Genomic DNA, 23,705 nt, shown 5'->3' on the forward strand with positions numbered 1-23,705 from the left:
TTAGGACTGTCACTGTATAATGTACAGCTGGAAGCTGAATTGAGGAAAGAGTGGTGTTCAGGTAATGCCACCATCAGCTCCACTCTTCTCTATAGAAGTTCTAAAGATCAGTGGGTGCCCTATTGAAAACTTGGAGCTCAGAACCCCTCTCCTGGCACTCTGCACCAACACTGCTAATATCAACACACCCCCAACTCTCTGGACTACTTGTCTTATCTCAATTTGCCAAATCATTGTGATGACTGTTTGTGAAATTAAAATCTTTAAATTATTACTCAAAAATGGTTGCAGTATTGCATGTGTGAATATTTTCAGTGCTTTTTGCTGGTAATCGTATTCCTCCATTGATATGGGTTCTCCCAACATCCAGCCATCAAGTCGTAAGTAAATCCAGTTCAGGGAAAATTGACTTTTTCAATGGACTTGTGCTATTGCTTGTCATGCTGCTGGTTTGCTTGCTGGCTGCTTATTGATCTTAATGTGTGTCTGTGTTTTTCTTCTTTGCAATTGGGTCTTCTGAGAATTAGAAGATGGAAATCGAACATTGCAAATGCACTCTTAAAACTTTCAACTCAATGAAATTTGTTGTCATTGTAAAGACCGTTCCCTAAGAGGTGACGGAGCATGAAGCCAATAATCAGGAGAATTGACAGACAGGGAGACAGGCAGATTTTGTCATTAGTCAGGGCTTGTGCATCAGGACCTACTAACCTAAAATCATTTCTTTAATGATTTTCTCCTCCTATATTCCCCTTTTACAATGAAAGAAATTACTATTACAACAGAATCTAAACTAGTGTGGCACAATTATTTTAGAACATAGAACAGTACAGCACAGAACAGGCCCTTTGGCCCTCGATGTTGTGCCGACCCTTGTCCGAAAGCAAGATCAAGCTATCCCACTCCCTGTCATTTTGGTGTGCTCCATGTGCCTATCCGCTTGAAAGTTCCTAAAGTGTCCGACTCCACTATCACAGCAGGCAGTCCATTCCACACCCTAACCACTCTCTGAGTAAAGAACCTACCTCGAACATCCCTCCTATATCTCCCACCCTGAATTTTATAGTTATGCCCCCTTTTAGCAGCTACATTATAGCTGCTACATCCACCCGAGGAAATAGTCTCTGAACGTCCACTCTATCTATCACCCTCTTCATCTTATAAACCTCTATTAAGTCGCCTCTCATCCTCCTCCACTCCAAAGAAAAAAGCCCTAGCTCCCTCAACCTTTCTTCATAAGACCTATCCTGCAAACCAGGCAGCATCCTGGTAAATCCCCTTTGCACCCTTTCCAATGCTTCCACATCCTCCCTATAATGAGGTGACCAGAACTGCACACAATACTCCAAATGTGATCTCACCAGGGTCATGATAGTTGCAGCATAACCCCGCGGCTCTTAAACTCAAGCCCCCTGTTAATAAACGCTAACACACTATAGACCTATTTCACGGCTCTATCCACTTGAGTGGCAACCTGCAGAGATCTGTGGACATGAACCCCAAGATCTCTCTGTTCCTCCACATTCCTCAAAACCCTGCCGTTGACCCTGTAATCCGCATTCAAATTTTTTCTACCAAAATGAATCACCTCGCACTTATCAGGGTTACACTCCATCTGCCATTTTTCGGCCCAGCTCTGCATCCTATCAATGTCTCTTTGCAGTCTACAACGGACCTCCACCTCATCCACTACTCCACCAATCTTGGTGTCATCAGCAAATTTACTGACCCACCCTTCAGCCCCCTCCTCCAAGTCATTGATAAAAATCACAAATAGCAGAGGACCCAGCACTGATCCCTGTGGTACACTGCTGGTAACAGGTCTCCAGTCTGAGAATTTTCCATCCACTACCACTCACTGTCTTCTATGTGATAGCCAGTTACTTATCCAATTGGCCAAATTTCCCTCTATCCCACACCTCCTTACTTTCTTCAAGAGCCGACCATGGAGAACCTTATCAAACGCCTGACTAAAATCCATGTGTACGACATCAGCTGCTCTACCTTCATCTACAAAATTAGTTACCTCCTCAAAGAATTCAATCAAATTTGTGAGGCAAGACTTACCCTTCACAAATCCGTGTTGACTATCCCAGATTAAGCTGCATTTTTCCAAATGGTCATAAATCCTATACTTCAGGATCTTTTCCATTAACTTACCGACCACCGAAGTACGACTAACTTGCCTGTAATTACCAGGGTCATTCCTATTCCCTTTCTTGAACAGAGGAACAACATTTGCCACTCTCCAGTCCTCTGGCACTATCCCCGTGGACAGTGAGGACCCAAAGATCAAAGCCAAAGGCTCTGCAATCTCATCCCTTTTAGGGCATCCCTGTGTTTGCTGATGCAATTCTATCCAATTCAAAACCAATACATTATATTTTGTACACTTTACAATCTCAACAAAGTCAATTAATGCAAGAGCAAGGTTAGGAGTCACTTTCTAGCCTAGCCTCAGTGAAACACTCCCTTTAGACCAGTGTGACCTTACCCCAATTCCTGTATGAGTTGACCCTATGGGAGCTCTGGCACCCACATCCCACTAAGTGAGGGTACATTCAAACTGCAAGTTTAGATCAGTGTCAAGTGATTACAGTATCACTCCAACACTAAATCTGTGGTGTCAAAGTATTGTTGCCATAGTCCCAGATGAACATAGGCTGCTTTCCCCTTTGAGGGGGAGAGCTGACTAGTGGTGATTTCTCCTGAGCATCACCTCAGTGACACGGCAAGGTTGAGAAGCCTTCATGAATAACCTCATCCGATACAGGAATTGAACCCACACTCTGCATCATGAACCAGCTGTCTAGCCAACTGAGCTAAACCGGCCCTCTCTGTGGTGTCTACAACAGATACCAAGGCCCAACATGATCATGAAAGAAAACTGAATGTCAAATTTATATTCCATTTTGGCTCTCTGCCCTTACTAAAGATTTATTATGAATCCAGAGTCAGGGCTGAAGAAAAGTGGAGTGAGGCTCCCTGGAGGAGGCTCTCTGTTTGCCACTATCATTGGCATAAACAATCATTAGGAAAGGGATTAGTGCTCACAGCACCAAGGACCCGGGTCCGACTCCGGCCCCGGGTCTCTGTCTGTGTGGAGTTTGCACATTCTCCCCATGTCTGTGTGGGTCTCACCCCCACGACCCAAAAGATGTGCAGGTAGGTGGATTGGCCATGTTAAAATTGCCTCTTAATTGGAAAAAATAATTGGGTACTCTAAATTTATTTTAAAAAATAAATTTTAAAAATAAGGAAAGGGATTAGTGCCAGGCATCTTGTGAACAACAAAGTTTGATTCCTTTATTTAAAAATAAAAATCCAGGGAGTGATAGGCTAATTGTGGGAAAGATAATGGATTTTTTACTCAAAATGTGATAGAAACACATCTTGAAAGTAAAAATACAGGAGTAGTCAGCATTGATTACAAAAGGAATGGTTATGCGTGATCAATCTTGGGCAGCACGGTGGCACAGTGGGTTAGCCCTGTTGCCTCACAGCACTGAGGTCCCAGGTTCAAATCCCGGCTCTGGGTCACTGTCTGTGTGGAGTTTGCCCATTCTTCCCGTGTTTGCGTGGGTTTCACCCTGCACAACCCAAAGATGGGCAGGCTAGGTGGATTGGCCACACTAAATTGCCCCTTAATTGGAAAAAATGAATTGGATACTCTAAATTTATTTTTAAAAATACTTGCTTAATCTTAATGAGCTATTTAAGGAGGGAACAGAGAGAGTAGAAAAGGGTAATGCGCAGATGTAATGTACTTAGTTTTTCAAAAGGTATTCGATAAAGTGCAGCAATGAGTCAGAACAGTGCATCTCAAACTATCTGATGTGGTGTACCGGCAGTTTTTTTTTTCAATGTGCCAGGGACCGGTAAGCGAAACAAGCCAATCCAGGATTACTGTCTCTTTCTTTTCTGGAAACACTCCAAGTACTGGCAGACGATGGCTCGAGTACCGGCACCGGTACTCGTACCACACTTTGAGATGAGTCAGGAGACAAATAGCAGAATTTGCAACAAGCTAGCTACAAAACTGGAAACAAAAAGAATATGTCAGAAGTAGTTACTGACAAAAGGTGGAAAATGGTGGTTCACAAAAGTCAGTGCTGGAACCATTGGGCGCTGCAAATCGGCAATACAATTTAACAGTTTACAGTTAACATCACATTATAGTTAATACTGAAGAGACGTACTACAGGGTGCAAAAAAATGTTGATACATTTGCAGTATAGGCATTTAAAAGACAAATTAGTTTCAATTTAAATAAGTTTGAGGTAGCGTATTTTGATAGGAGGAAAATGGGCAAAAGGAACAAAGAGATCTTGGAAAACCAGCGCACAAGTCACTAAAAATCTTTTCTTTTGCCACAGTAAGTTTATTTGTTTCCGGTCTTCCGTCAGCAGATTGTCATCTTGAGCTGCCTTCCATATTCCCCAAGTTGTCCAAATACCCTTATTTTACTTTCCTTCAGGAATATTTATTAATTATTCAAAACCAATTACAATAGATGTCAGTTTTTTAATCATCTGGGCATTCTATTTGATCCAGAGAGTGAAGTTATAAATCTTGTACTGAACCTTGGTGAGGCCAAACTAAGAATACCATCCATCGTTCTTGTCTCCATGTTACAAAAAGAACACAGAGGCACTGGAGAAAGTTGAAAAGAGTTAAAGCATGCTACCGGAACTGAGAGGTTATAAACTACCGGAAAGCTTGAAGAGGCTGGGGTTCTTTCCGCTATAAAAGTGAAGGCTTGAAGGCATTGCCTAAAATTAGGAAGGGGAGAAGTAGAGAAGATATTTCCCTTTGTTGGGTGGGGGATGGTCCAAAACCAAAGGATTGATAAATATAAGATGATCACTAATAATTGACAAGGCATTCAAGAGAAACTCTTTTAGAACTTGTTATCACTGGGTGTATTTGAAACAAATAGTGCAGATGTATGTAAAGAGAAGCTGAACAAGTTAATGAGGAAAAAGGAATAGAAGGATATATTCTTCTGGTTTGATGAAGCAAATGACCTGCTTTTATCCTGTAAATTGTATGTAATTCTATGACACCTGCACCCATTTCAGTGTCAAACCGGGAGTGAATAATTGCCCACAGATCTCATGACACTCTCTGATAGAACCAGAGAATCGCACAACACCAGCTTAAACTTATATCTATAGTGCCTCTAGCCTAGCAAAATATTTTAACGTGGCTCACAGGGATGTTATCTACCAAATATTGACATCAATCCCCATAAAGGTATAATCGGAGAGATAACAAAACGCTTGGTCAAAGAGGTAGGTTTTACAGCATGGCTTAGAGGAGGAGAGAGAGCAATAGAGAGGCTGAACATTAAAATTGTAAGAATGCCAAAGCTTGGAGCCCAGGCAGCTGAAAACATAGTTACCAATCATGGTGCAAAGAAAATAAATGCAGAAGCGGCCAGAATTAGAGGAGTGCAGATATCCCAGAAGGTGCAAGGACTGAAAAAGGTTACAGAGGTTGGGAGATGAGAGGGTAAGAAGGAATTTGAAATTAAGCATGATAATTTTAAAATCAGCGCACTGGCAGACCAGAAGATAATGTAGGTCGGTGGGCACAGGGGAAATGGGTGAATGGGATTTGAAGTGAATTAGTATACACACAGTTTTTGGTATTTCCAAACAGTTATTGGATGGAAAATTGGAGACCAGCCAAGAGTGCATTGGAATAATCTGACCCGCAGGTAGCAAAGATATGAATAAGGGCTTTGGTAACTGATGAGCTGAGGCAGGGTGAGAGACAGGTGATGTTATAGAGGTGATAGTAAGTGGACATGATGGTGGAGTAAGTATATGGCCAGAAGCTCCTTTCTCAATCAAATAAAATTGTAAAATATTAAAATACTGAGTCAATAGCAATTGGTTTTGTCTCATTTATATTTATCCTCTGAAGGAATGTAAAAGAATTTAGGCAACTTGGTGGATACAGGGCCCAACTCCAAGGTGAAGATCTGCTGATGGAAGATTGGAACAAATCAGTCCACTGTGACAAACTCAGAAACATTTCATCGAAAACAAATGACAAGAGAAAAACACAAAACAAGTGGTTCTATTTTAAAGTGGTGCAGGAATGGAAGGACCTTGGCTTTACATCCACAAATTTCTGAAGTGGCTGGACAAGTTGAGAAGGCCGTTAAGAAAGCAGATGGAATCAAGGCTTTATAAATGGATGCATAGAATACTAAAACAAGAAAGTCATAATAAATCACTGACTAGGCCTCAACTAGAATACTGTATTCGATTCTGACCACTACACTTTAGGAAGGATATGAGCAATGTGAGTCTTTGTTAGTTACATGGAGAGACGAGAGGAGCTGTGTGAAAAAAGTGTTTTGAAACTGTTTCCATTGACAGGAGATTTGTAATTTAATATATTTGGCAAAACAAAAGAGGGAGATGAGAAGATTTTTTTTGTGCAGCAAGTTTTTATGACCTGGAACGCACACTGCCTGAAAGTATAGGGAAGGCAGCAACTTTCAAAAAGTATATATACTTAATAAGGAAATGTTTGCAAGGCTATGGAAAAATCAGGGGTGTGGGATTAATTAAAGAACTCTTTCGAGAGCTGGCCCAGACACAATGGGCTGAATGGCCTCCTGTGTTGTACTTTGCAGCCTCTGTAAACTCTAGGCCATCGAGAACTTTGCTGCCCATATCCAAACTCACATTAGTCCCTTTCACCTCTGTGCTCGCTGATCTAGAATGAAATCCAGTCCAGCAATGCCTTGATTTTAAAATTCTCATCTTTATTTTCAAATCCCTCCATGGAACACACACAGACAGTTCACAGATGCACTCAGCTATTTTTCTTAGGAAGCAGTAGTCCACTCAGGGGATAGAGATCAGCTGAGGTGCATCTTTTGAACTGGTTTCAGTAGCTGCTCAGAATGGCATAGGACCATCATGACTGAGTTATACTGTTAGATGTTGGCTATTAACAGGCAGCCAATTGTAATGCCGTATTTGAGCAGATGATTTTGAGGCAAAAACTCTGACTGCTGCAATCTATCACCCAGATTGACATCAGAATCAGCCCTCTGTGACCCTGAACTGTTCATTACTTCAACAGCTCTTTGGGTCTGTTGTTGCTCTTCTGCATATATTTCTTCCCACACCTTGTGGAGCACAAAGCAGGCTTTCATCTGTTCCCATAGCAAGGCTTTTTTGGACTAGGTCACTAGCCTGTCACCAGAAGATTATAATGTGAGGGGTGCCACACTGCATTAAGTAGGGCTGACCAGGAGTGTCTCCCATTCTGAATCTCTGCCATTGGCACATTGGAAGGATTTTGTAGGCTGATACGCAACAGTTGGCCTCGGTATGAACACACCTTCCTTGGCCATCATATCCTGGAATAGGACCTGGACCCAGAGCTTGTGGCTCAGAGACAGTGACATTACCCACTGCGTCACACAACCCCCTCTTGGGGGTCTGTGGCAATAACTAATTTATTTTCTATCAACTGCTTAATTTCTAGCCATCACTTACAATTAGAAATTCTTAATCAACCATTTCCTTAATTCAAACATTTCTCTATAGTATATGTATATACTTGAAAAGTAGAGTTACCAACTGTGATTAAATATATTCCTAAGGGTTTCATCACATGACTTGCTCCCACTCTCCAACCATTTGTTAGTCATCACATCCATCCCTGTGACACACTGCCTTCCAACCAATTGGAAAGGAAAGATCTCATTACCCAATTTGATGATGCTTGACCAGCAGCCAAAACAGTCTTGATTTCCCCATTTTTAATATTTTTATATCTGGTGTGGAGCAATGTTCAAAGAAAGTGAAGAAAGAAAACATTCTCTTTTAATATATCGGTGATATTTCTCCAGGATTGCACACAGCAGCATCCTGGAGATTGATCTTCGATTCCTGGAGACTCCAGGTCAATCTTGGAGGGTTTGCAATCCTATTTAGGAGTCAAAATCAGAAAACATTTTTCCATGCAGAGGGTAATAGGATTCCAGTATTCGTTTCCCCAAAAGACGCTGATGGTTAGGGGTGAATTGGAGCTTCCAAGATAGAAGTAGGTCATTGTTAGATTAACATCCGAGGATATAGTGAGAAGGCAAGATATTGATAGGTTAAGTAAGTGGGCAAAAAGTTGGCACATGGAGTTTAATATGGAAAATGTGAAGTTGTTCATTTTGAAAGGAGGAACAAAAGAACAGGGTATTATTTAAATGGAGAAAAACTGCAGAAAGCTCCAACACAAAGGGACTTAGGGGTACTTGTGCACGAAACACAGAAAGCTACCACACAGGTGCAGCAGGTAATCAGGAAGGCTAATGGAATGTTGACCCTTATTTCAAGGGGGTTGGAGTATAAGAGTAGCAAAATCTTGCTGCAACTGTACAAGGTACTGGTGAGACCACATCTGCAGCACTGTGAACAGTTTTGGTCCCCTTATTTAAGACATTATTTCATTGGAGGCGGTTCAGTGAAGGTTCACTTGGATGATCTGCGGTATGGAGGGATTGTCTTACAAGCAAAGGTTAAACAGGTTGGGACTCTACTCATTGGAATTTAGAAGAATAAGAGATGAGAGATGGTCTCATTGAAACATATAGGGGCTTGACAAGGTAAATAGATGTTTCCCTTCATGTGAGCATCTTGGACCAGAGGGCATAGTCTCAGAATAAAGGGGCACCAATTTAAAACTAAGATGAGGAGGAATTTCTTCTCTCACAGGGTTGTGAGTCTTTGTAACTCCTTGCCTCAGAGAACTGTGGGGGCAGAGTCCTTTTGTATATTTAAGGTTGAGATACATAGATTCTTGATCAGTAAGGGGAAAGTGCGGGTAAGTCTGAACAGGCGCCTTAGTGTGGCAATTAGGGAATTTTCACAATAACTTAATGTAAGCCTACTTGTGACACTAATAAAGATTATTAATGTGAGGAATGTTGGTTCAGCCATGATCCTATTGAATGGCGGAGCAAGCTCCAGGAGGCCCACAAACGGGTGAAGAGTAACTCCGCCCAGCCTGATATAAATAATACACAATAACAAATAATTTTACAGGACGATTTGCATTTATACAGTCTCTGGGTAGTTCCAAAGGGTTTCACAGTCACATTGAGAAGACAGTTCCAGCAGGGTCACTTTTGTCAGAGAGCTGGACCAAATCTGCTGACATGCCCTGGACTTCTTGCCTTGGAAATTATTTGCTCCCAAAATAGGGACGTGGTGTATTTCTGGCATGGTCTTCGTGCCCTAAGAAAGTTATAGAAGTCGGGGTGGAGTGAGAGTGGGAGGGCCCGGCCTGTGTGAGGACATCTGATGCCGCTGCATAAATAAGAGACGAGGCGGTGTGAGGGGGAGAGAGCAGCAGCTGTGTGAAGAGAGATACACACGCCTCCTGGGTGCCCTGCTCTTCCTCTTCGCCCGGATCTCCGCCGATCTCCAGTCATGGTGGGTCAAGCTGCTGCCCCAATTCCATTCATTCATTTCCCTCCGGGTGCATTTGCAATGTCTCCAATCTCTATTTTCTTCTTCTTGCTTTACAGTCATTCTCAGCAGACGAGGTGGAGGGTAAGTGTTTGCAGAGCAGCCAGTTAGCCGGCCTGGGACAGCGCCGCTTTGCCCTGGCCCCGCTCGGTGAGGGGCGCCGCGGCTTGTCTCAGGCCCGACTCACTGCCCCGCCCCACCCCACCCCGCCCCAGTGCGGCCCCCTCCCCGGGCACAGGCAGGCAGGGACCTTTCTCAACCACTCCTCATGTATCTTCGTTTGGGTATTTTTGTTATCTCTTTCAGATCCTGTTCAATGCGGAGGAGCAGGAAGGTGAGAAGCGGTTGTTTAATCCTCTGCGGGACCTACCATGTCGGTAACGGTGGGAGGTGGGGCGGGGTGGGGGGAGGTGAAGCCTTTCATGTGGGCGCCGAGCCGGCACCGAGCAAGGACTCCGGCGCCGATCCAGCTCCTCTGGGCTCGGCCACTCGGGGGAAATAGGACCTGCTGGATGTCTACCCCACTCACTTTATTAGACCTGCAAAGGGCTAAATGTGGCTGCGGGTGTGGGTACTGGGCTGCGGGTGTGGGTACGGGGCTGTGGGTGTAGGTACAGGGGTGTGGGTACTGGGCTGCGGGTGTGGGTACAGGGATGTGGGTGCTGGGCTGCGGGTGTGGGTATGGGGCTGTGGGTGTAGGTACAGGGGTGTGGGTACTGGGCTGCGGGTGTGGCTACTGGGCTGTGGGTGTAGGTACAGGGATGTGGGTGCTGGGCTGCGGGTGTGGGTACGGGGCTGTGGGTACTGGGCTGTGGGTGCTGGGCTGCGGGTGTGGGTGCTGGGCTGCGGATATGGGTGCTGGGCTGCGGGTGTGGGTGCTGGGCTGCGGGTGTAGGTACAAGGGTGTGGGTACTGGGCTGCGGGTGTGGGTGCTGGACTGCGGGTGTAGGTACAGGGGTGTGGGTACTGGGCTGTGGATGTGGGTACTGGGGTGTGGGTACTGGGCTGTGGGTGTAGGTACAGGGATGTGGGTGCTGGGCTGCGGGTGTGGGTACGGGGCTGTGGGTGCTGGGCTGCGGGTGTGGGTGCTGGGCTGCGGGTGTGGGTGCTGGGCTGCGGGTGTGGGTGCTGGGCTGCGGATATGGGTGCTGGGCTGCGGGTGTGGGTGCTGGGCTACGGGTGTAGGTACAAGGGTGTGGGTACTGGGCTGCGGGTGTGGGTGCTGGACTGCGGGTGTAGGTACAGGGGTGTGGGTACTGGGCTGTGGATGTGGGTACTGGGGTGTGGGTACTGGGGTGTGAGTGCTGGGCTGTGGGTACTGGGGTGTGGGTACTGGGCTGCGGGTACAGGAGTATGGGTACGGGGCTGCGAGTATGGGTACAGGACTGTGGGTACTAGGCTGCGGGTATGGGTACTGGGCTGTGGGTGCGTCTGTCTGGGTATTGCGGGTGATAGGCTGTGGGTAATGTGGTTCTGGGTGATGTGGGTTGGAAGTGGTGTGGGGGCTGCGAGTCTGGGTGCTGTCAGCGTTGGGGTCTGAGTGCTGCAATGATTGGGGTCCTGCCTATCTGGGGACTGTGGGTCTGGGGACAAGGTCCTGCCCACCTGGGGGTTTGGGTACTGTATTTGATACGTTTTGTTGGTTACTTATTGAGACAGATACAAAAGCTGATTGTACTAGGAGGGAGAATTGCTGGGGAGGTGGGTGGGGGTGGTAGTAAGGGACTGAAGTTTTGCTCCATCCTTGGCTGTATTTGTGACGGTAAATCCCCCTTGAGTGGTTAAGAGTCTGACAAGGCTGAACAGAAAATTAGTAAATTGGAACCAAGTTGCTCGAAAATGTTTAAAATGATCAGGTGGCACAACTACCCCTAGCTGGCACAGTGCCCATGTACTGGCTGCCTTGGTCACACCCACATTTATACTTTTGATCACTCTGGATACTAGCTCCCTTGGTCGCTATGGATACCAGATCGCTTGGTCACTATGTGAGCTCAAGCATTTTACTGAGGAATTTTACTTTGTTCTGCAAGTCCAGTGAACCAGAGCACCTGCCCAAAGTGAAAACATCAGCAGAGGCAATGTTGAGTCACAGGGTCACTTATCCTAGAAGCATGGCGACTGACAGTCTTGAAGGTTGCCTTGCACAAATGGAATGAAATAAGTGAATTTCTCTGGTTAGCGGTTTATGTGCCAATTGGTTCTGACACAAAAGGGATTTTTAAAAAATACTAAATATGCACAAAGGTTGGATTATTAGACAAAGGCTGTCTTGCAATTAACAGGGAGAAGACTAGCAGTCAGAGACTGTGAGCTGGTGTTAATTAGTTTCAGCCAGTCCGTGCTCTGTGCATTTGCTCATAAATAGCTGTGTTTATGTCACAGAGTCACGGTAAAACATCTGGATACAGTTACTTGGGATTTTTCCCAGGCTAACCACTCCCACTCTGCACTTCATGAGAAGGAATCATTGAGATAAACTCAAAAAAATGTCCTTACAAGGCTAAAACATTGGCTTGAATATGCAAACCAATGTGAGCAGTTTTAGTAGTACATTACGAAATGATTTGCACTGCCTAAAGTCACACATCCACTGTGAGTCCTGCTAGTGGCTTCCAGAGCTTATTTCTTCCTGTGGCATATTTAAACTACGTCCTCCTATCTGGATTGTAGGGCAATGGGACCAGGTGTGATCTTTTAGTGCTGTCCTAGTAAGTTTCTTCCTTCCAAATTTTCACCCTTTCTGTATTGTGTGTATTTGTTGTGTTCTCTTCCCACTTAGACTTCAAGGAGGCTTTCCTCCTCTTTGACAGGACTGGTAATTCCAAGATTACCCTCAGCCAGGTTGCAGATGTCATGCGTGCTCTCGGGCAGAATCCAACCAATGCTGAAGTGAAAAAAATTCTGAACAACCCCAGCAATGAGGGTAGGTCCCCAGCACAGGCACATTGGCTTAATGGTCTCCATCTGTGCTATTCCATTTTATGATTCTATACAAACTTTGTTTTCTCTGAGGGTATTTTCCGAGCCTGAAGTAGCAGTATCATGCACCTTTTGTTGTCTTTTGTTTTAGAAATGAACAGCAAAGCCATTGAATTTGACCAGTTTCTGCCCATGCTCCAGACCATGGCCAACAACAAGAACCAGGGTTCCTATGAAGACTTTGTTGAGGGTCTGCGTGTCTTTGACAAGGAAAGCAACGGCACCGTGATGGGGGCTGAGCTTCGCCACGTTCTGGCTACATTGGGTATGGCATGTGCATGTTCTACGATGCCAAAGCGTAATCATAAATCGACCACCATAAATGGGAAGCTGTTGTTGGCAAAATGGAATTTGATAATTTATTTCTTAATGAGATTCTATTCCCTGTGTTTGCTGTCATCATTTGAACAAGATGCAACCAACACATTTTGTGTTAAGCTAAATGTTCCTAAAGCTAGGGTGTAACTGGCTTTCCATGTGTGGGAATGGGATGGGGGGAAATTGATCTTTTTTTCCACTTTGCAAGGAAACAAAATGACAGTTCTTTATAAAACTCTAGAATAGCCTAAAGCTTCACAGGCAAGGAATTACTTTTGAAGTGTGGTCACTGTTGGACAAATATGCCCAATTTGTGCACAACAAGGTCCCACAAATAGGAAGGAGATAAATTGCCAGGGAACTTGTATGTGGTAATATTTAGGGAGGAACATTGGCAAGGATGCAGGAATCCTGGAATTAATAATAATAATAATCTTTATTGTCACAGGTAGGCTTACATTAACACTGCAATGAAGTTACCGTGAAAAGCCCCTAGCCAGGGCAGCACGGTGGCGCAGTGGAAAGCACTCCTGCCTCACGGCGCCAAGGTCCCAGTTTTGATCCCGACTCTGGGTCACTGTCTATGTGGAGTTTGCATATTCTCCCCGTGTTTGCGGGGGTTTCGCCCCCACTACCTAAAGATGTATAGGGTAGGTGGATTGGCCACGCTAAATTGCCCCTTAATTGGAAAAAAAATTAAGTGGGTACTCTTAAATTTATTTTAAAAATAGAAAGGCCCCTAGTCGCCACATTCTGGTACCTGTTCGGGTACACGGAGGGAGAATTCAGAATGTCCAAATTACCTAACAGCATATCCTTTGGGACTTGTGGGAGGAAACCCACCCAGACACTGGGAGAATGTGCAGGCTCCGCACACAGTGACCCAAGCGTGAACTAGTGGTACGGAATCATTAATACCCAACTGAGCAGGCATTCAGAACCTCTGTTAATGGCTCATGGAGAGGGTTGGATGTGAGAGATGGGGTGAGAAATTGAGAAACTAGACATTGAACAGAGTGCAAAGATAGGCAACAAAGACCAGGAGTAAACAGAAACGATACACTAACAATAAGAACGAACAGAAGAGGGAATGAAACTAAATCATAAATCCATCTAATTGTGTATCATAGAGTGTGGGGGTAGTGCCAGAGCCTGCTGAAGCAGTGTTGGGGGGGGGGGGAGTTGGTGGAAGTATCTGAGAACATGTGCACATGATCAGCTGGGCCCCTCCCACACCATTTGCAAATATCCTCTACCCCCTCAAACAGCCTGCTCATCCTTGACTTTGTCAAATGCACCCTGCGCATCACCTTCAACTGTATCAACCCCGGCCTCGTGCACGAAGTTGAGCATTCACCTTCCGCAGCACCTCCCATCCAGTCCCTCCTCCATCGCATCCCCAACTCCTCCTCTCACTTGGCCTTAATCTCCGCCACAGACACCTTAACCTCTTCCAAAATCTTCCTATGATTGGATTGGATTTGTTTATTGTCACGTGTACCGAGGTACAGTGAAAAGTATTTTTTTGCAAGCAGCTCAACAGATCATTCAGTACATGGGAAGAAAAGGGAATTAGTCACAGTAGAAGACATGAGTAATATCCCAACAATTCAGGAAAGTCAGGGGGCAGAGTTGAATATGGTTGCCATCACAAAGGAGAAAGTGCTAGAGAAACTAAAAGGTCTGAAAATTGATAAATCTCCGGGCCCAGATGGGCTACATCCTAGAGTTCTAAAGGAGATAGCTGAAGAAATAGTGAAGGCGTTAGTTATGATCTTTCAAAAGTCACTGGAATCAGGGAAAGTCCCAGAGGATTGGAAAATCGCTGTTGTAACCCCCCTGTTCAAGAAGGGAACAAGAAAAAATATGGAAAATTATAGGCCAATTAGCCTAACCTCGGTTGTTGGCAAAATTCTAGAATCCATCGTTAAGGATGAGATTTCTAAATTCTTGGAAGTGCAGGGTCGGATTAGGACAAGTCAGCATGGATTTAGTAAGGGGAGGTCATGCCTGACAAACCTGTTAGAGTTCTTTGAAGAGATAACAAATAGGTTAGACCAAGGAGAGCCAATGGATGTTATCTATCTTGACTTCCAAAAGGCCTTTGATAAGGTGCCTCACGGGAGACTGCTGAGTAAAATAAGGGCCCATGGTATTCGAGGCAAGGTACTAACATGGATTGACGATTGGCTGTCAGACAGAAGGCAGAGAGTTGGGATAAAAGGTTCTTTTTCGGAATGGCAACCGGTGACAAGTGGTGTCCCGCAGGGTTCAGTGTTGGGGCCACAGCTGTTCTCTTTATATATTAACGATCTAGATGACGGGACTGGGGGCATTCTGGCCAAGTTTGCCGATGATACAAAGATAGGTGGAGGGGCAGGTAGTATTGAGGAGGTGGGGAGGCTGCAGAAAGATTTAGACAGTTTAGGAGAATGGTCCAAGAAGTGGCTGATGAAATTCAACGTGGGCAAGTGCGAGGTCTTGCACTTTGGAAAAAAGAATAGAGGCATGGACTATTTTCTAAACGGTGACAAAATTCATAATGCTAAAGTGCAAAGGGACTTGGGAGTCCTAGTCCAGGATTCTCTAAAGGTAAACTTGCAGGTTGAGTCCGTAATTAAGAAAGCAAATGTAATGTTGTCATTTATCTCAAGAGGCTTGGAATATAAAAGCAGGGATGTACTTCTGAGGCTTTATAAAGCACTAGTTAGGCCCCATTTAGAATACTGTGAGCAATTTTGGGCCCCACACCTCAGGAAGGACATACTGGCACTGGAGCGGGTCCAGCGGAGATTCACACGGATGATCCCAGGAATGGTAGGCCTAACATACGATGAACGTCTGAGGATCGTGGGATTATATTCATTGGTGTTTAGGAGGTTGCGGGGAGATCTAATAGAAACTTACAAGATAATGAATGGCTTGGATAGGATGGACGTAGGGAAGTTGTTTCCATTAGCAGGGGAGACTAGGACGCGGGGGCACAGCCTTAGAATAAAAGGGAGTCATTTTAGAACAGAGATGAGGAGAAATTTCTTCAGCCAGAGAGTGGTAGGTCTGTGGAATTTATTGCCACAGAGGGCGGTGGAGGCCAGGACGTTGAGTGTCTTTAAGACAGAAATTGATAAATTCTTGATTTCTCGAGGAATTAAGGGCTATGGGGAGAGAGCGGGTAAATGGAGTTGAAATCAACCATGATTGAATGGTGGAGTGGACTCGATGGGCCGAATGGCCTTACTTCCGCTCCTATGTCTTATGGTCTTATGGAATTAAACAAAATTCAAGAAAATACATAATAGGGCAACACAAGATATACAATGTAACTACAAAAGCACCAGCATTGGATGAAGCATACAGGGTGTATTAATAAGGTCAGTCAATAAGAGGGTCATTTAGGAGTCTGGTGGCAGTGGGGAAGAAGCTGTTTTTGAGTCTGTTCGTGCGTGTTCTCAAACTTCTGTATCCCCTGCCCGATGGAAGAAGTTGGAAAAGTGAGTAAGCCGGGTGGGAGGGATCCTTGATTATGCTGCCCGCTTTCCCCAGACCTGCGGGAGGTGTAGATGGAGTCCATGAATGGGAGGCAGATTCGTGTGATGGACTGGGCGGTATTCACGACTCTCTGAAATTCCTTGCGGTCCTGGGCCGAGCAGTTGCCATACTAGGCTGTGATGCAGCCCGATAGGATGCTTTCTGTGGTTCATCTGTAAAAGTTGGTAAGGGTTAATGTGGACATGCCGATTTTCCTTAGTTTCCCGAGGAAGTATAGGCGCTGTTGTGCTTTCTTGGTGATAGCGTTGACGTGAGTGGACCAGGACAGATTTTTGGTGATGTGCACCCCTAGGAATTTGAAACTGCTAACCATCTCCACCTCGGCCCCATTGATGCTGACAGGGCTATGTACAATACTTTGCTGAATCGTCGAGACAACCCCATCCTCCAACCTCATTACAGACAGCACCTCCTCCAACAAACAGGAGGCAGGCGCTATCGGAAACATCGGAAAAACCTTTCTAGCAAAGTCCCGCATCTGCAGAAACTCAACTTCCCTCTTAATCTTCCAAGTTTGCGAACCAACTGCTCTCCAAAAATAAATCATTCATCTCCTTCACCCCTCTCTCTTGATTGTGCATTTTTAAACATCGGTACTACAAACTTTTGCTCTTTACACCAGGTGAGAAGTTGACAGAAGATCAGGTAGAACAACTGATGACAGGTCAAGAAGATGCCAATGGCTGCATCAACTATGAGGGTAGGTATTTGAACAAGCTTGGGCATTTCCCATAATTTTTCTGTATTTTCTTTTGCACTTTGTGCAAATTATTTTGATATTTTACTTTCTGTTCTGTTTTATTAATTTATTTTTGTTCCCTTTTGACAGCTTTTGTCAAACACATCATGTCTGTTTAAAATGGATCCCCATGGTACGCATTTGCACGTTTCAATTGTCTTCCTGCATGTGAAAGTCTGTTCTATTTTTCTAGAATTCCTTATTTGTCAGTTGTAATTCCTTATTTGTCAGTTGTAATGGATTCTTTTAATTGTGTGTCACTTGCTCACCAATAGCAAATCTAACTCTCAACCATTCGTTATTTATTTATGGTTAATTTGTAATGATTAATAACCAGTGAGTTTTGTTTGAGCAAACAGGTACCCCGATTTTAACAGTTTTAGAATAAGGGTGTCCAGAGACCAGAGTAGGAGAAATAAGGAGCACAACAGTCTTCAGGCCGATCTTGAGGCAGGAATTAGCAGCACTATAATGAACAATGCGGCTGTTTCATGCTCCTGCATGAACGGGTGGGTGGGGGGCTATATCACATTTGTAGCAGTTTTTTAAAAATGTCCCCTCCCCTCATCTAATGTTTGGACTGAACAAAAAGTATCAATCTTTTTAAAAATATTTTTATTAAGGTATTTGAAATTTTAATAATAATAAAATTAACAATGACATCAACATGGTATAATAAACATTTCCCCCCCCCCCCCCCCATCCCAATTTTCACACACCCCAACCATAAAACAACCCCCCCTCCGCCTTGTAATACTGAATCTGCTGACATTTTAATTTTCCCCGAGTAAGTTGACGAACGGCTGCCACCTCCAGGTGAACCCGACCATTGACCCTCTTAAGGCGAACTTTATCTTCTCGAGACTGAGGAACCCAGCCATGTCACTAACCCAGGTCTCTACACTCGAGGGCTTCGAGTCCCTCCACATTAAAAAGATCCGTCTCTGGGCTACCAGGGAGGCAAAGGGCAAGACGTCAGCCTCTTTTACCCCCTGAACTCCCAGCTCTTCCGACACTCCAAAGATCGCTACCTCCGGACTCGGCACCACCCGTGTTTTTACTACCGTGGACATTGCTTTAGCAAAACCCTGCCAAACTCTCTAAGCTTCGGGAATGCCCAAAACATGTGGACATGATTTGCTGGGCTTCCCGCGCACATCACACACTTGTCCTCTACTCCGAAAAACTTACTCATCCTAGCCACCGTCATGTGAGCCCGGTGGATTACCTTGAATTGTATCAGGCTAAGCCTGGCACATGATGAGAAGGTATTAACCCTGCTCAGGGCATCCGCCCATAGACCCGCCTCTATCTCTCCTCCGAGCTCGTCCTCCCACATGCCCTTAAGTTCCTCCACTGGAATTTCCTCCGCCTCCGAAAGCTCCTGATAAATATCCGATATCTTCTCCTCTCCCACCCAGGTACTGCAGACCACTCTATCCTGTATCCCCCGTGGCGGCAGCAGCGGGAAGGCCGGAACCTGTTTTTGACAGGAAGTCTCGCACCTGCAAATACCTGAACCCGTTCCCTGCTGGCAATTCAAATTTATCCTCCAAGGCTTTCAAGCTGGGAAAGCTCCCATCTATAAATAGATCCCCCGTCCTTCTAATTCCTGCCCTTTGCCATCTCCGGAACCCACCCGGTACAAACCGGCGATTATTAGAAATCGGGGCCCAAATCGATGCTCCCTCCACTCTCTTATATCTCCTCCATTGGCCCCAGATTCTCACACCACCACCACCGGACTTGTGGAGTATTGGGCGGCGAGAACGGAAGAGGTGCTGTTATCAGTGCTCCCAAACTGGTGTCTTTGCATAACGCCACTTCCATCTGCTCCCACACCGACCCCTCCCCCACTACCCACTTCCTAATCATAGCTATATTAGCCGCCCAGTAGTAATTGCAGAAGTTGGGCAGCGCCAACCCACCCTCCCCCCGACTGCGCTCCAGCAACACTTTCTTCACTCGCGGGGTTTTACTCGCCCACATGAAGCCCAAAATAATCTTATTCACCCGCTTGAAAAAGGCCTTCGGAATGAAGATGGGGGAGGCACTGAAAGACAAACAGAAATCTGGGGAGGACTGTTATTTTCAGGGTCTGTACCCTCCCCGCCAGTGATAGTGGGAGCATGTCCCATCTCTTAAAGTCCCCTTTCATTTGTTCTACCAACCGGCATAGGTTTAACTTGAGCAGTGCCTCCCCTTCCCGGGCCACCTGGATTCCCAGATACCGAAAGCTCTTCTCCACCATTCTAAGCAGCAGCTCTCCAGTCTCTTCTCCTGTCCTCTTGCCTGGATCGCGAACATCTTGCTTTCCCCCATGTTCAATTTATACCCCGAAAAATTGCCAAATTCCCCCAGGATTCGCATTACTTCCCCCATCCCCTCCAACGGGTCTGAAATATATAAGAGCAGGTCATCTGCATAAATTGAAACCCGATGCTCCATCCTCCCCGAACCAGTCCTTTCCAGTTCCCAGAGGCTCTTAACGCCATGGCCAATGGCTCTATGGCCAGAGAAAACAGTATCGGGGAGAGGGGGCCTCTTGCCTCGACCCTTGGTTAATTTAAAATACCAAACCTCAGCCGGTTGGCCATGGTAAAATACCCGACTAGCCATCACCCTTTTTAGGCCAGCCTCTAGCTCGCGCCCTCCACCTCCTCAAGCCTGGATTTCGCCATTCCCGGACTCCGATTTGTCCCCTAGTAACAGTTCCTCCCCTGTCAGCAAAGCAGCCCCCCCCCCCCCCCCCCCCCCCGCCCCCGCTCTCCCTCCACCCCGAGCAACAACACTAGAAAACCAACCCCCCAAGTCAAGCTCCAGCTTAACACCTGCTCGCCCCCCACAGCGCTTCCGAGAGTCAGCTGACCCATGCTGACTTGATAGCACCTGCCCCTGGCACCAAGCAGTCTGTCTCCCCATTGTTCTTTCACCTTTCCCCCCACTTGGACAAACATATTATAAGCATCACATTCCCCAGTAAACAAACATCAGAAAATAAACAGTGAAGTAACAGCCGCTTTAGAAAAAAAACACCCAAAAACAGAACTAGCCCCAAAGCCCATCCCCCCTCTAACCAGCTCCCTGCAAGACAAAGTTACCTTTAGCCATTCAGACAGCCCCTTATTACACACAGCACTACTTATACTTATACAGCCCAGCACAACAAATCATCACCACAGTACTCTCCAAGGCTTCAGTGTCTTTTAATTCGCCTCCAGCCTCTTTTCTTTAATAAAAGTCCATACTTCATCTGGTGTTTCAAAGTAGAAGTCCCGTTCCTCTTGTGTGACCCACAGACGGGCTGGGTACAGCATCCCAAACTTCACCCCCTTCTTAAAGAGGGCCGTGTTTGCCCGATTAAACCCAGCTCGCCTCTTGGCCAAATCTGCGCCCAGGTCCTGATAAATTCGCAGCTCGCAATTCTCCCACTTGCTGCTCCGTTCCTTCTTGGCCCACCGCAGAACGTGTTCCTTGTCAAGGAATCAGTGAATGTGTACCACCATGGCCCTCGCTGCTCGTTCGCTCGGGGCTTCTTCGCGAGGGCTCCGTGCGCTCTATTCACTTCCAGGGGCCGAGAGAACGCCTCAGTCCCCATCAACTTCTCCAACATGTACATCACATAAGTCCTCGCATCCGATCCCTCACTGCCTTCAGGGAGGCCGACAAGTCTAAGATTCTGCCTCCTGGACCTGTTCTCCAGGTCCTCCAGCTTCTCCTGCATTCTTTTTTGGCGGTCATTCATCATCTCCACCTTGGTCTCCAGCACGGTTATGTATTCCTCGTGCTCGGACACCTTTTTCTCCAACTCCTGGATCGCTCTCCCGTGGCTCTCTTGATTCTGCACAACTTGATCAATCGAAACCATAATCGGGTCCAGGATGTCTTTCTTCAGCTTGATGAAGTAATCTTCAAAAAACTTCACCAGCTGCCCTGTAGACCACTGTGCCGTCTCTCCACCATGCTTTCCCGCGTTACCGGCTCTGCTCGCGTCTTCCTTATAGGACTTATAAGGGGGGTTAGGTATATAATTCTCACACGGCCACTTCTGGCCTAATTCTCCATACACCGGAGGGGGACTTCTCCTCACTGTCTCGCTCTTCACCAATTTATCCCATAAAATCCGGAAAAAACCGAGGGTGAAACGTCCAAAAGTTCGACACAGGCGGGAGCTATCAAATGTGCGACCTACTCCTCCGTGGCCGGCACCGGAAGTCAAAAGTATCAATCTTTATTGTAACTGAGATATTTGTCTCTGAAACAATTAAAATTGAAAATGAATAGAGGGATACGGACTTCGGAAGGTTTTAGTTTAGACAGGCATCATGATTGGTGCAGGCTTGGAGGGCATGTTCCCATGCTGTACTATCTTTGTTTGAGCGAGGTCAAAAGAACTGGGTCTGCATGAAATTTTCTTCTTTGTGTTCAGGACAAGGGGTAACACTGGTAAGGCCTGCATTTATTACCCATCCCTAATTGTAATTAATTAAGAAGACAACGGTGAGCCACTTGCTTGAGCTGCCATAATCTGTCTCGTCCCACAATGCTGAAGTTAGGGATTTCTGGGATTCTGACCCAGTGACTATGAAGGGATGGTGATTGCCTTGTCCTTCAGGCTGATGGAGGCCACTGCAATGCACAGCACAACCATTCTATACTAGTGTTAGAGGGAGGTATGTTTAAGGTGGTCTATACAAAATCAGTGCTTTTAGAACCAAATCTGAGTGGCAGGTTCAGTAATTTTTTCGTATTTCGTTACATTTCTCCCACATCCCAAAATTTTACACATTGCTCATATTATTTGTAATTTGTTTCCCAGAATTGGTGCATATGGTTCTAAATGGCTGAACACCTAGCAGGGCCAAAACATCAGATCCTGAAACTTATGGATTCCTGACCAACACGAGGAGTCTACTTTCAACCTGTACATGAACCGCTTGTTTTTTTTTACATGTATCCAATGGACATTAATTCAAACAACAAAATGAGGAAGAACAGGAAAAACCTTGGACGTTTGCGGTGGCAAACCTAATGGACAAAACAGTTTAGTTTGTCCATGGTGTTTGATGTGGTTGGAAAGTGCACGTGGCAGTTAACACCCAATAAAGTCTCAGTGGTCAATCTGTGGCTGTATCATCCATATTCCATCTCCACATGCGACTCTCCAATTAACTTTGTACAGTGTATTACAAAAAATGATATATAAAATGTCAAAACAATGGTGTTGTGCTTTAATTTTCACGCAACTGTTTGGTTCCTTTTGGTGCTGGGGGAAAATTGTTCCTTTCACTCTCACTGCTCCATGTTAAACTCCCAGATCTGTAAATGGAGGGGAGTTTATCAAAAAACTTCTCTGTCTCTCTCAGTTTTATCTGTCAGAAAATATTAATTTCTCTCTTCAAATCAGGACACTTGATCATGTGTCAGCGGTAAATGTTTTTATATTGACCTGATAATGGTTGCATCGCAGATAGTTGAGGTTTTTCTTTGCTCAGGGTTTTGCACCAGCAGCTGTTGTGCAATAAATTCTAAGAAGTAGGATGTCTCATTGTGAGCAGAAGACTGAAATCCCAGGGCAGAGCAGAGGGGGAAAACCCTGGGATGAGGGGAAATTGCACATAGAACAGGGATTCAGAGGGGACACAGTAGAAGTGGAGGAACTTTGAATCTACTACTTACTGATAAAAGCAAATTATTGCTGGAATCTGAAACAAAACCAGAAAATACTGGACAATCTCAGATCTGCTGAGATTGATCGTTATTGACCCAGTTTTCATGAGTTATACTAATATGGATAATGATTTCCTTCATTATCAATGATATTACTATCAATACATTATTGTATTATATGTAATGCCCTAGTATCCTAACTAGTAGTATTCTTGAAATGTCTTGATAATTCACCATGAAATTACAGCTTGAACTACTTGTTATGTACAAAGTGTAGTCAGTCAGCCCACTTGGAAGCCATTTTTAACAGGCCTGATTTTATTCCTTATCTCCATGGACACCAGCGTTCTGTGTGATGATGACAACCTGAAGAGGAGAATGCAACAATGTGCCAATTTTAAAATATTTAAAAAAAACATAATTTTTTTTACAGAAAATGCAACGAATTTTTAAAACACAACTGGTACAGTACAAAACAAATATTTTTGCAAATAAAAGAACAGAGAAAGACAGGATAAATTCAGAATAACAGTCCTTAAGAACCAGTGCTTCTAGAGATCAAATCAGTCAGAAAATGGAGGTGCTGGGTGGGAGAGGATAAGCCAAATAAACATGATAGTATAATATATAAAGATGCACACCTTTATGAGATCACGACTTGCATTATGACCTATGGGAAACCTTGCAGGGGCAGGTCAGACAAAGTGGAGTCTAAATTTGAGATCAGGGGTCTCACTTTATGGAATGAATCAACCTTAGAATCGATCATAGACATCAGGAATTCCATAGGGATAGATTTCATGACTATTTTATGGCAGTTTTGAATTGAAAGATACTTGTCACCGACCCAGGAGCAAAAGGCATTTTTCCGAACTGCAAAAATTAGGATGTCTTGCAGCTTTTTTCATTCACGTTAATAATTATATCTGGAAGACCCAGAGTTAGAAAAA

The 23,705-nt window shown here is 45.1% G+C and overlaps 1 protein-coding gene across 3 annotated transcripts in view; it reads left to right on the top strand.

The window, feature by feature from the left end:
- The window catches only part of LOC119958143 (myosin light chain 3, skeletal muscle isoform-like), a 34,187-nt gene extending 11,886 nt beyond the window's left edge, over positions 1-22,301 (top strand). Inside the window, exons 1-7 of one of the 3 annotated variants that reach the window (XM_038786464.1) lie at positions 9,294-9,461; positions 9,557-9,581; positions 12,280-12,423; positions 12,571-12,744; positions 16,969-17,046; positions 17,176-17,218; positions 21,905-22,281. In XM_038786464.1, the coding sequence (XP_038642392.1) occupies positions 9,459-9,461; positions 9,557-9,581; positions 12,280-12,423; positions 12,571-12,744; positions 16,969-17,046; positions 17,176-17,204 (453 nt within the window). In that variant the 5' untranslated portion in view covers positions 9,294-9,458 and the 3' untranslated portion in view covers positions 17,205-17,218; positions 21,905-22,281. Of the gene's footprint in view, positions 1-9,293; positions 9,462-9,556; positions 9,582-9,803; positions 9,832-12,279; positions 12,424-12,570; positions 12,745-16,968; positions 17,047-17,175; positions 17,219-21,904 lie in introns of those variants that run through there. The other 2 variants (XM_038786448.1, XM_038786458.1) reach the window with 2 other exon arrangements.
- The last annotated feature ends 1,404 nt before the right edge of the window (positions 22,302-23,705 follow it).

The sequence above is a fragment of the Scyliorhinus canicula genome, chromosome 2, assembly GCF_902713615.1.
Source record: "Scyliorhinus canicula chromosome 2, sScyCan1.1, whole genome shotgun sequence".
Lineage (NCBI taxonomy): Eukaryota > Metazoa > Chordata > Chondrichthyes > Carcharhiniformes > Scyliorhinidae > Scyliorhinus > Scyliorhinus canicula.